At 35.5% G+C, this 13,947-nt stretch overlaps 1 protein-coding gene across 2 annotated transcripts in view; it reads right to left on the bottom strand.

Moving 5' to 3' along the window:
* Positions 1-13,947, bottom strand: part of LOC113226471 (neural cell adhesion molecule 1-like) — a 318,423-nt gene that overhangs the window by 15,644 nt on the left and 288,832 nt on the right. For both annotated transcript variants that reach the window (XM_026459101.1, XM_026459102.1), the window contains 2 exons: positions 13,159-13,318; positions 1,626-1,787 (listed from right to left, as the gene is read on the bottom strand). In XM_026459101.1, the coding sequence (XP_026314886.1) occupies positions 1,626-1,787; positions 13,159-13,318 (322 nt within the window). The remainder of the gene's footprint in view (positions 1-1,625; positions 1,788-13,158; positions 13,319-13,947) is intronic.

Below are 13,947 nucleotides of genomic sequence, written 5' to 3'. Positions count from 1 at the left end.
GTGCGTGCGTGCGTGCGTGCGTGCGTGCGTGCGTGCGTGCGTGCGTGTGTGTGTGGTGTGTGTGTGTTTGTGCATATTAGTAGGTATAAATCAGCCACAATATAGAACATGAGATCGACGTAGCGAGGAGTAGGTACTGTAAGTATCTGGAGTGGAAGGACACAAGTATTATTATCATTGGGTTTGAATTGATAGCAGATCTTCAGTAGACTGATAGTCGATACTGAGCAACCAATTTGTGATTTTATTCTTACATTCATTTTTAGGCAATGAGTAAAACGCAAGTACATTATTCACTTTATTATATAGGCAGCTTCCGAGAAAAGGTAAGAACTTTCCAGCGAATTTAGTTCGAAAAATTTCTTTGGGGCACACTGTGTGTTTCCTTCTTTTGGTACGATAATTAGGATTAAAAGATAATTGGGAGTGCTTAAACAAGATGACATGCAGGACGAACAATTTACGGACCGGTAATACTTTACAGAGGTTATACACCTCACTTGTTGGATATAAACGTGAAAAGAAGTAACTCACTTTCAGTTCAGCCTTTGAGCTCTTTCAAGTGGTAGTAAAGTTGATGTGGGCGCTCTACTCCAAATTACAATATAATATGTCAATATTGACTGGCAGAGTGCTAGATATACCAGTGTAACAATGTCAGGATCGCTCAAAAGTCGTAGGTTTTTAAATATATATGTTAGCTTGCGGACTTTGTTTGTTAGAGCCTCAATATGTTGGTGAAAACTAAGTGTGTCATCAATGATTATACCCAGATACTTGATCGATGAGGTTCTTGTGAGAGCAGGACAAGTACAAGGAAGTGGTGATTGATTGCAAGAATGGGAAATGATGCTAGCTTGCTCATGTTCTAGTAAAGAATATATTTTATTATTTTTATTTTTTTGGTCATAAATATAAGGAATTTTGTTTCGTTGGCATTCAATATAAGTTTGTTATTCCTTAACCAGGTAGATACTTTATCAAAGCACTTTTGTGTCTCACTATACACCTCTTTCCAGGAGTCTCCCTTGAAAACGAGAACAGTATCTTCTGCAAAGGATATAATCGTGCGTTCACCCAAATCCAGTTCACAGAGGTCATTTATGTAAGTTAGGAAGAGGGCAGGCCCCATGATACTCCCCTGCGGAACTCCATGATGAATGGGAAGATCGTTACTTGTACACTGTTCAATCCTAACTCGCTGATATCTGTTGCTCAAGTAGCTTCTAAACAATTCCAGCTGTAATCCCCTAACTCCTAACAGTTCTAGCTTTTGTAGCAAGAGTGGAACAGAGACCGTGTCAAATGCCTTTGCCAGATCTAGGAAGATCACGATCACCTTTTTTTGGTATTGAGATTAGTAACAATGTGATTTGTTAATTCGTGAATTGCTAGGTTAGTTGAGTATCCAGATCTAAACCCATGTTGGAATTGTGATAGCAAGTTGTTGTTCTTAAATAGTTTGTAAGTTGCTTGTTAGTAACTTTTTCTAGAATTTTCGAGACAATAGGCAGAATAGAAATGGGTCTATAGTTATTTACACAGTATCTGTCACCACTTTCATGTATTGCAATTGCTCTATATTATAAGACCTATAGAAAAAGTACAATAAAATATTCTCTCACCATATCTTGCAGGGGACACATTAAAGCTTTCACCGCTGTTGTTGAACTGCCAAAGGAAGGTGACGTCACCAGGATCAGCGTGGACAGCGCACCGGACGTTAAGTTCCTCGTCTATCGCAGCGCCTACCACTTGAGGCGATGGGTCTACGCATACTGGAGCGTCTATGGAATAAATCGTAGCTTGATAAAAAAATTAGGTTGTTTTTTAGATAACATACATAAAATTGGAGAAAGAAACTATTCTTTACCTACTAAGGTAAATCATTGGTTGAGAAATGCTCTACAATTCAGAATAACTGTTGTTTGGAACCTGGGCCCTCCTCATCCAGCGCATAGCATGAACCGTTGGGCCATCAAGGTCGTCAATATTGTTGTTGTAGTTTCATTAAACTATGTTCTGGTAGAGCTGTCCCATCGAGGATGTTTGCAGAAGCACGTGGTAGACTGGTTTTATGCGAGCGTGCCAGCCTCAACCCCATCCTGTCCTCGTTAATGGACAGACTCGACTATCGACACAAGAGGTAAGGCTTTGTTTCTATCAGTGGTTATTTTGAACCTACTGACATTAGTAATAAGTGTGTTTTACTAATAAACAATATGAGGGAGAGTTAGTTACTTGAAATAAAGCAATAAACATTCCGTACAACTTTACGAGCATAAAATTTTAGAGCTTTTCTGTAGAGCTCCTCGTGAAAGAGTTCGTCTAGGAAGTATTGCCACCTTACCTATTTATGCCGCCGAACAGTAGTGTGAGCATTATTTGAGCGTTCCGGTTTTGAAGGATAAGGGTGCTGGTGAAATTACAGGCACAAGGGACTTGTCAACTTACGTTTTAAGGTGATAGGCGCAGTGACAGTGCCCCTCAGATCTTTGAGATTTAATGCTCTGAGTGGCACTGTAACATCAAAAACACAATTTTGAGAAAATGCTGCAAAAATGATTTTTTTAGTTTTTTGTGACATTTGAGGTTAAGAACATAAAAATACACATTTAACTTGCCTTGCACATTAGATATCAAAGAAGTCTATCCGACCATTACAAGTTTACTTTGCCTAATGAGCTTTTTCTATAGAAAAACCAATAAGTTTCTATTCCCTTAATAACACCCGAAAAAATCTTGGTGTGATAAAATTATAAATACCGTACTGGAACTTGTTTTGATTTAACGCGATATAATACGCGAATACCTCTACGGTATTGTATACTTTTTAGTAACTTTGAAAATGACTTTTTTTATATTTCATACAATTTAGTAGTGTTAGAGAATGAGATAATGAGTACATTAATTAATTAGCGCACCTCGCAAATTCATTAGCGTGTGTGAAAAATTATGCAGAGGCCCATGGCCTTCGGTACAACGCGACTAAGTTCCTAGTGTTTAGTCCCCGATGTTACACTGTCCTATTTATCCTTAAAATGAACCACTAAATTTAAATATTAATGTGTCCTTGAGTCCTTAAAAGATGATTTTCAGGTGTAGTCTGTCTTTTATGAAGACAGAGTAAAATAACATATTTTGCAAGTTTGCCAGTTTTTATAAAATTTTAAATGGTCATGTAGTTGTTGTCGAGTTTTATCGATAGATTGTCAATGAAGGTAAAATTTTGCTATAATGCTTCAATGGTGAATGTTACGATGTTCTAATTATTACTAATTGTATTATTGCCTTCTTTATTCTTATTTTGACAGTTGGCCTACTAGTATCAAAATCAATTTTTGTTAAGAACAGGCAGATTTGAGTATCTATATTGAATTAAAATAAAAAAATCTTTAGAATATGTCTCCTCTTTGTATTTTTAATAAAATAGTTCTAAATGCAGTGTATGTATGTATGAATTTAGAAAAATTGACAATTCGATCGAACCTGTGTTCAGCGACGGTTATTTATTGCCTAAGCGTAAACAAAATTTAGTAGATAGTCGATAGAATATTTAGCGACTGCAACCACCAAGCAAGCAGGCAACACTTTTGCGCATTGAAAAAAAAAAAAAAAAAAAAATTTGAATGTTCATTTTACTCCATCTTCAAAAAATACTATAGATTTGCTCAGGTCGCTTCGCTGGCGAAGGTCATGTCGATACGCAGGTTTGCGAGTTGTACTGACGTCTTTAAAATTAGGTTATTCAAAGCGTACTGTCAGTCGTTCAACTTGTGTAACTTATGAGATAATTGCACCCAAAAAGCTCTTAGTGCCCTACAACTTCTGTATAATATAGTCAGGATGCTGTTACAGCTCACACGCTTCTGCAATGTGTCTAGAGTGTTTGCCAGCAATCATGTTGATGGTTTTGCAGCTATTATGCGGAAAAGATGTGCTGAATTACTGGCAGTGATAATAGAATTCCTAGTACCATTGTATTCAGAGTGCAGCGTTCCGTTTATGAGCACAGAATCCGAATGTATATTATTTATTGACTATAAAAAAAATAATTTATAATAGGTACTAATCCTATTTTTATGTGTTCTGGGGTTCCTACTCTCGAAGCACGAAATCCGTAGTTACCATTTTTCCACTATAGATGATATCTAGATTTGAGTTTCGATCGGGGCAAGAAGTGAGAGTGTACTATAACGCGATTTAATAGTTTCTAACGGGCCCGTCTTTTTGTTGACTTGGACTTCGAGAGTAGGTCCAATAGGTCACCATGGGTTTCGTGCTTTGAGAGTACGGCCCCTGTTACTAACTCTTATGGATGAATCACCGAAATAAACATTTATGCTTGAACCCAACCGTTGAAATTTTGATCGGCGAATACTAACTTAGTTTGTATGTTTAATTTGCAAAAGTTTTATCAAAATGAACTAGTTTCAAACATAATGCAAGTAAAGTAAAAAGTAAGTAAGTAATGGTTTTGAAAATAACCAAATATAAATATTATAGCCTAACATCGTGCCTGAGTTCATAAAATTATACAGCCTAGGCGTCCTACATTCCGTAATTTATTAGCACTCTATTGAAATTAAGTTGTAATTATTACAAAAACATTAATGTTCTTAATATAGTCACGTATCACGTGTTCTAAAGGTGCACTTGACTATGTATGGTTGGCAATCGTAAAAAGGTAACTGCTATAAAGGCATACATTTAAAAATCCACGCGCCCTGTTTTCCTGTTGTAAAGCTGTGAATATAAATCAACCGGCAATTATGGCATTTCGAATTATTTCGTTCGGAACGCCATAATTGCCAGTTGATTCCTCCCGTGTCGGTGTTCCGATATGAATGCGTTTGGTAAAAAAATGTTGGTTATGTTCGTGTAATGACTTGCCCTAGAATATTAAATTACGTAATATTCAGTATGACTTTTTAAACTACGAAGTTGACTTCGGCTAAGCAAAGGTGGCGAGCGAACGAACTTTGCCTAAGTTTAAGCAAGAAAATACATTCAACTTTAAGTTTGCTTTATAATATGATGCTCAAACTTAGGCTAAGTTCATTTTGTGAATACGAAAAACTTGCTTAGATCGCCATTTTTGCTTTGCCTATGTAAATAGGATTTTGTTACAATACTATAAGTGACAGGACGAAAAAGTCTTGTGGGCCTGGTGGTAAGTGACACACCTGTCCATAGCAGTTGCAGTGCCGCTCAGAGTTTTAAAATGCAAAAGATCTGAGGGGCACTGTCACTGCGCCCGCCACCCTATTGACAAATCTAATGAGCCTGTAATTTCACCAGCACCCTTATACCCTTCAAAATCAGAACACAGTAACCCTCACATTATTACTTGGCGGCAGGAAAAAATAAGATGGAAGTACTTCCCTAGACGAACTCTTTCACAAGGAGCTCTACTGGTACTTAAAAAAATACGGGACATACTTGTATCTAGCCGATATTATTGTAGTTTTATACTACTGAGTGTATTAAGGGCTTTGACAAGTTGACAGGTAAAATGTTCAGTCAACAGTGACATGGTTTTACACTAAAGATTTAAAAGCAACTCCCTTGTGTTAAGAACACATTTTTATCCTATTTCCTTTATAAAGTAATCCTGTAATTAACATTCCAGGTTTTAATTTCCACTTTCTGACTCGGCTATAGTTCTAACCAGTTATTACTACAGAGATGGAGGTGGCATAAAAACGAATCGACGTCGGGTTTTAAAGGCGGCAGACTTGGAACTGAAAAGAGGTCATCAAATACGTTTCTTTTCATTCCGACTTTTTTTACGTCGTTTTAGTGCCTAATGGTGAGCGGGTTGGTTTTCTTAGATTCGGAACACACAATATTATTGAAAAGACCGCAAATTGTACCCTTTGTAAATATAATCTTAATTCCATGATGATTCTATGATTTATTCTCAGTAATAAGTATAAATATTATATATAAATAAAAGTGTATTTTTCCTTCTCAACAAGACTTTGTATAATATTATTAAGGGCTACGGCAGAAGACAATAATATTATTTTGTATTGCATGTCAAATAAACTATTTTATTTTATTATCATATTTTTTTATAATATATAGTTATTTATCATATATTAAATTATCATTATTCCATCGTGTTTGTAAAGTTTGGAACCTAAATTATCCTGTACTATACGGAGAAAATATTCCGCTACGACGACTGTGACAAAAACAATATAGAAAAATTTAGTTTTATTACAAAGTCAACGTTAAATAATCTACATATATTTCAGAGGTAAGAAAATATTACGCTTGAAAATATTACGCTTGTTGTCAAATTGATTAAACTCTACTGCGCATTCGTTAAGCAAATTCCCCTGAGAAGAATGAGCAAGAAACTTTAGTTGTTGCTCTTTGTAAATAAACATTTGCAGGTACATACTGAAACGAGGCAGCTTGATGTTGAGGTTCTGCAGTGCCGCAGCAATCTCCTACTCCATAAACTCATTAAATAAATAAAAAACAGTCATTCCTCATAAGAGCGTAGCTCTTTAGCTTTGTGGATCCGATAGGAAAGATGCCACATGAATTTTTCGAGTTCAGAATTCGCTCAATACGTTTTATGTGTACTTCATATGTTTACGTTTTAAGGCGATGAGGTGCCCAAAATCGCTTAAATATGGTGTTTTTATGCAAGTTATTATACAGTTTTTATACAGTGAGACTCTGGTGGTTATTTTTTGACATATTTTTCTCGGGCAAATCAAACTTGCTTACTACCAAATTTGGTGTGATTATTTAAATGGTACTTATCTTGATCCTCACACTTTATTTGTTTTAAATAAAAGACAAATAACAAATTTAGGAGTAAAAAGTAACTATCGCCTACTAAAGTACGAGCTAAATATTTGCTTGCAAATTATGGACAGGCACTTAACAGTGTAAAAAAATATCATACACAAAAAAATGTATAAATAAGTAAATATAATGCACCAATTCGTTGAAATCAAAACAAAATCTGAAAAAAAAGTCAAATTTGGCCATTAGGTAAGAATAAAAAAAATGTATTTTTGGTTAGATTAGAACCTAAAACACAAAGTATTCAAAACAAAAATGAAATATTGTTTGCGTTCTTGATTATTTAGTAAAATTGCAACGTTGAAAACTTTTCCTGCGTAGCTTGCGTTCGTGGGATACGTTGCCAGACCTCTGTTTTGACATGGTTTTGACAAATTAATTTATATTGTATTGCAATCGGCTGTCTACCGTCGAGCACGATACGACTAGAGATGCGCCGAATACTCGTTTGCTACTCGGTACTTGGTGTACTCGGCCGAATAACTCGGTTCATGAGAAGAGTACTCGGTTAAAATAAAGCATCACAGCTATAGACATAATAAAGTAAAATCAACAATATATTTAAAATATTCAAAAGAGATTTATTACTAAAAATTGTAGACAATTGTAACAATTTCTAGCAATTTAGTAATTTAAAAAGAAAGTTTACATTTCGAGTTCTTAGATTTTCGCGATTGTTACACATAGGAAATGAAACAATTTTTCACACAATGAAACAATTGACAGTCAACCGTGACCATGGGACCTGTAAAGGCCCCGAAACGTCGGTTTGTTTGAAAAAACAAATATACGAAAAAAGTTTACATTATTAATATTTAAAATTTAACAAAGGCAAGTTATGATGTAGGAATATTTACAATGATTTCTGCGCGTTCAGGTAATAGTCTGTTTCTTTTTTCTTTATACACATTATCCGCTTCGGCAAATAACCGCTCGCTATACATAGTGCTTGCAGGTGCACATAAAAACACTCTTGCTTACTGTGCCAGTTTTGGATATATTGTTTTATGCTCTGCCCACCATTGGAAAGGACTCTGCTCTCGGGACAATAAACTTTCATTGACATATCGGCCTAATTCTAGAGCAACGGGGGCTTTTAGGATCATCGCGTTGTAATGAACCGAGTAACTCGGCTGAGTACTCGGCTCGGCAAATGTTAAACCGAGTAATATTCGGTACTCGGTTACTCGGTAAAACTTGTACTCGGCGCATCTCTATTTGAGACAAACGATGTACTGTGCTACAGTGAGAACGATATAGGGAAACTATTATATTATATAGCAATAAATACATAACTCAATTTCACTCGAGGTGTGGGTTGTTTCTTGTTTGCATAACATGTCCAGTTCTTATATGCTTTGATATTTTTTGGTTTGATAGCATGTGTGTATTTTAAGTACAACGCCATCTGTTAGCGTCAATCAATATTATGTTAAATCAAGCGGAAGGTCCAACTACCACACTCTTACCGCATCGGGGCGCATGGCGCCACCTTATTGGAGAAATTATAGTAGGCGCGTTATCGCTCAAGGTCATCGACGCAAGGTCATCGACGCTTGTCAGCGTCTTCATAATAATGCATTTATTTAAAATAAAAAATAAAATAAAATAAAATCGCCTTTATTTGACATGGAAAAATGCATTACAAACAATCATAAAATATTAAATAATTCGTTCACATCACAAAAAAAAGCAATAAAAAGAAGAAAAATAACAATAAAAGAACTTAAAACAGACAACCAAAAAAAAGAACGTTAAATTAAATTAAATTAAATTAAAAATTTATTTATTTTCTCAATTAAAAAATATATTTATTTCTCAATTTGGTTCAAAAACGTCAAAAAGGTGCATTACTCAGCATCTGAGGACTATGCTAATTACGTAGCCCTCTCTGATATTCTGCCATGGTCTGTCATAAAACAGAACACCACTATTCCAAAAAATTTCGTGTTTATTACAGTACTATAATTTGTTATGGAATATTTACTGTACACCATGTATTAATGCATGAAAAAATGCATATTTATTCATGCATGGAAAACTAATAGCTTCCAAACAATTAATATAAAGCAGGGATAAAAAGATACCGCCAATATATTTAGAGATTGTAATAGCGATTACGTTTCTTCCTTTAGCACCTACTACTTAAACTTTAAGAAATATACTTTTTTTTATAAATTATGCTTCCACGTGTTACAAGTAAGCGCCTAAACGAACATACAATTTACATAAAGACGATTACAGCATAATAAACAAAAAACTAAATCAACATAACTTCCTTGAAAAACCAATAACTCGTTTTCAGAGGTAAAGAATACCTGGACGTAAAGAATAGTAATTTCACAACACTACATTTCACAGGTATCGATATTTTTTTCACAGGCATAAAAAATACAAATGATTTAAGGGTCAAATGTGAGAACAGTATTGAAATTTGTTGAAAACTAACTACGTTAAGGTTCGATTTTTTATCGAACGTGTTTTTTAACGATCGACATTCGACACAGTGGAATTTAAATTAGGCGTAGAAGCAAATACATTTCTTCAATTTTAACCTTAATATTTATCCATTGCTTACAAGTGGTAGTAACGATCGTCAAAAATTGAGCAAATCTGTACACTTTTACAGCCATTCATAAATCAGCAATACTAGCACGACAGGGCGCGCTCGCTCGCGAAACGTCATAGACGTTCGAGATATTTATATTCCCGCGCTTCAATGTCACGTCTCGCGCCCTGCCGTGCTAGCATTGCAGAGAAAGAAAAAGAGAATGAAAAGACATTGTTTGAAAACCGTCGCCACCTTTATGGCACCGTATAAGCAATAGTAATGATCGTTTTAATAAAAAAGGACGGAACGTCCACTACCGAATTGGACCATTAATATATTTGGTCATGGTTAAAGTATCTAAAATGAGAGAGCTGTAGTTTCCACAGGGGCACAATGCGTATTGTGAACTTTACAGACATCATTAAATTGTTTTTGCAAATGTGTGCAAGATTTCTAACGATTCTTCATCGAAAAGCTCATGGTAAATTCAAATTTAATTTTGCACATAAATCACGAAAATCTCAGAGGTGTAAGCTCAGATTTGAACCCACAGCCCTCTGCTTGAGAGGCAGGTCAAACCGGGCTACTACGGCTTCGGCATCGAAAAACTAATTTCAGATTTTTTATCAGCATGTTAAGGTACTCTGAATGCAGCTAAAATATTTCAGTCTATCTAGATCCTTTATTATTACCTACCAATCTCCATGATAATTAAGTTAAATCACAGTAGTAAACAGAGGAACTCCATAACCAACGTGGAGCCTTAATTTGCATCCCCTCCTATAATAAACATCGGATACAATGACATGTATCTTTGCAATAAAATGTCACTCCGTGCTATGAATTACGGGGTAATAAATACGCAATGTGTCTACTGGTAGGTGTATTCAAATGATAGCGGTTGGGATCGACGGAGTGCTTCCTTCCTCGGCCGCATAGTAATTGGCGAGTTGGTGAGCCAGAGCGGTGGTACTAAATCATCAAAATTATTGCCTATAATGTTCCTAACATTTCGAGGAACGTTCACAATCTGTTGTACCATGGATTCACTTTAACTCGAATAGCTTTGTATTAGTCCGTACCCCGTTGGATGGTAGAAACGGCAATGTTTAAGTTATAAATAATTTTCTTAGGCAATTCAAAGTTTCTCTGTGATTTCAGTTCAATTTGTTGCAATTTTAATACATGAATTTTATAGTCATTATTATGTCGTCATCATCAAACCATTTATACATTCCACTGCTGGGCAAAGGTCTCCTCTCAGGCGAGGGTTTTAGGCCATAGTCTATTCTTTCTTTCTTCATTCATTTTATCCATTCTTTCTTTCTCTCTTCAATTCTGTGTTATTTAAAAAAAACGTTATTTTACTTACTTCGTTGCGTAATTTGGAACTTCGAGGGGGTTAAAAACTGTTTTCTTTTTCATTAATATCAAATGCAATTGTTAACACAACACTCATATGGTCTTTTTATGGTTTTGTATATAAAAGATTTTTGTTTAAATTAATGATAAAACAAATCCAAGTAACAAATAAAGCGAATTTTAATAAAAAGGTACGATTTATCTTCGTATTATTATTTCAATTATATATTAAAGATTGTGAATTGATTAGCGCAATAAGTTAACATCGTGTATAAATACGTATAGAAATGATTCGTTACCACTATCGGGTGGCTCTAGCCCAGTGGTCCGGAATAAATTTCGGTTGAAATCCCACCGATACATTTGTAGGTGTCTTATGTAAGTGGTGTTTTAAGGGTCCGTGAAAGGGGTTCAAGCGTCAGTACATTGTTATTTGGTTTTCCGGATTACACTAACAGTGAATAGGAGTTATGTTGTAGTTTTTATTTTCATATTTCTAGCGCCTTTGTACCTGTGGCGTGGCCGTACTTGAATTGTAATATCAAAGAAACGATCTGATACTTTATGTAATATTTTTTTACATTTTCTTATGATAGTTGAAGAATGCAATATTTCTTACAAAGAGTAATAAATAGCATTCGACGATTTGCACCCTTCACGTAATAAGGCCACAATTGCAAAATGAGAACATTTCAGACGAGGTTTAAGAGCGGTTACACACGGTGATTTTAGCAGCGATGCAGATGCGATGCAAACGCGATGCAGTAGCTAATCGTCTACCTTTACATAAACGCGCAACTTTACCAGCGATGCCAACGCGCGACTGCATCGATGCAGCAGCGCGTTTGCATCCATATAGTCGCGAGTTTGCGTCGGTGCAATCGCTTATAAATCACAAGTGTAGCGATGCAATCGCACGTTTGTATCGATGCAGTCGCGCGCTTGCATCGCAGCTAAAGTCGCGCGTTTGTGTAAAGGTAGACGATTAGCTACTGCATCGCGTCTGCACCGCTGCTAAAAATCGCCGTTTGTAACCGCTCCTAAACCTCTTCTGAAATGTTCTCATTTTGCAATTGTGGCATTATTACGTGTAGCAAATCGCAAGTGTAGCGATGTTGCCATGTGTAACCACTCTAAAGACGGACGAAATTATTCGATGAGTTATTTATGCTTAAAGGGGATAGTTCTTAAATTTCACACAATATACATAGTCTGTTTCATGTAGCTCGTGTTATTTTTATGACTTTCATATGATGTGCTTTTATTATACCAAGGATAAGTACTAATTAATTTTTATACGACCATTTTTCATTAATTTAAGTATTTCCACTTCCACTTACATTGGCACATCGCCGTGTCGACCTTCAATTGGAGCAGAATTCAGTATAAGTCTCTGTGTCACTGTTTCTATTTTGCTATATATTTAGTCCATGTCTTGTTGGTTATTCAAAAAATAAACAAGTAAATATTTCGTTAAAAAGTAATAAAAAAACACATAACATAAATTTTCTGCAGAATGATATACAGGTGCTTGAATTCGTACCTTTGGTGTTATAATACCACATCTGGAAAAACTTTAAAGCAGAGAGTTAGATGATGATAGGAACGAGATTAGTCGATACTTTTTTATGCTTAAATGGGAGAATTATAGAATTTCACATACATAATTTGTTTCATAAAGTTATTTTATAATTTTCAAGCGATAAAAGCACTTTTGACATACGATCATATTGTGACTTTATTAAATAAACCAAGGGTCATCGATTTATATGTTGAAGAATGTTTGCGAGAAATTCCAAGTCATTTACTGCAACTGGAATTTTATTTATAAAGTTGACTTATTCGAGTATGCGTATGATTTTATTGACTTAAAGCTTGTGTAAGTCAAGAACCCATTACGCTTGACTTTTTGGAATTTTGTCCGTTCTTATTGCAAGCGTCCTATAGTTGAATTTAAATCTTAATTATATTTATAAAAAAAATGTTGTATATTGACTTCCATTTCACCTGATGGAAAGTGAGGACAAGGTCGACGATATGGCATACACACCTCAATAATGCTTATTCCAGTTGTCTTGAAAAGGTCCCAGTTATAGCATTTAGGAAAGTGATTTCCGCTTCATAGTCGTTCCCTATATAAATGTGAAAGAGTAAGGTTTTGTGCGAATTTTCGAAATATCCACAATATAGGGATGGAACCCCAGCCTATATTTAGTCCCCCAATGATGGAAAGGGGAAACCGGAATTAATTCGTACATTTCCATCGCACACTCCCCACGATATATCATGTGAATGTCTACAACTAACTAACTATAGAATATAATAGTAATATCATCATGATACAATATCATGACAATTTCCAACCGGCCGTATTAAGTACCCAGTACCCACTTCATCAGTTAAATTAATGAACTTACATTGGACTCTCAACTTGACGAGCTCACTGGCAGTCTCTCCTCTAGCGTTAGCCGCTTTGCAGGTATATGCTCCTGCTTCTCTTCTAGTCACCTTCTGTAGCACGAGTGACCGCGTGCTGATTATTACTCCGGATGATATATTGTGGGTTACTTGTTTGTCCTAAGTGGATAAGTAAAAAAAAATATTATTAAAATGCATTAACCCTTTGCGCAAATGCGTCTTATATTAACTAGGCCAATGACGCCTTAAAGCGTCAAAGAAACCCTTTAATTCTCAAATTCAAGCAGCCAAGCAGGCAAATTCTTTCACCACGATGGCAAGCATTAGTGTATGTCATCGATGTGATAAGAAGAAGAAGACTAATTAGTTAATGATCAATTATTTTATGAATCTCTTCGTGTGGAAAATCCAAATCGCACTTAATGTAGAAAATCCAAGTGTCATGATTACCAAAGTAACAAATTTACCTTCAAGGAAGAAACTCATCATCAAGAGACCACAGCACTAACCTGGGTTAGCTTGACGTGCATGGTGTTTCAGAAACATTTATATGAAAATAACTTTTCACTTTGTGTTATTCAAATCATAGGCTCATAAATTCCAGCTCAATACAATCATTGGTATATAATCATATATATATATATTATAAAGTGAAGGGACGAACAAATCGTGCGCTTGATGTTAAGCTACTCGACTGTCCATACCAGTTCCAGTGCCACTCAGAGTTTTAATTCGCAAAGATCTGAGGGGCACTGCCACTGCGCCCGTCACCCTATTGACAAATCTAA

This window comes from Hyposmocoma kahamanoa, unplaced genomic scaffold (assembly GCF_003589595.1).
Source record: "Hyposmocoma kahamanoa isolate Upper Pololo Valley unplaced genomic scaffold, ASM358959v1 192, whole genome shotgun sequence".
In the NCBI taxonomy this organism is placed as follows: Eukaryota; Metazoa; Arthropoda; class Insecta; order Lepidoptera; family Cosmopterigidae; genus Hyposmocoma; species Hyposmocoma kahamanoa.
The sequence above is the reverse complement of the archived record's forward strand: the minus strand, read 5'-3'. Positions and strand labels throughout refer to the sequence as shown.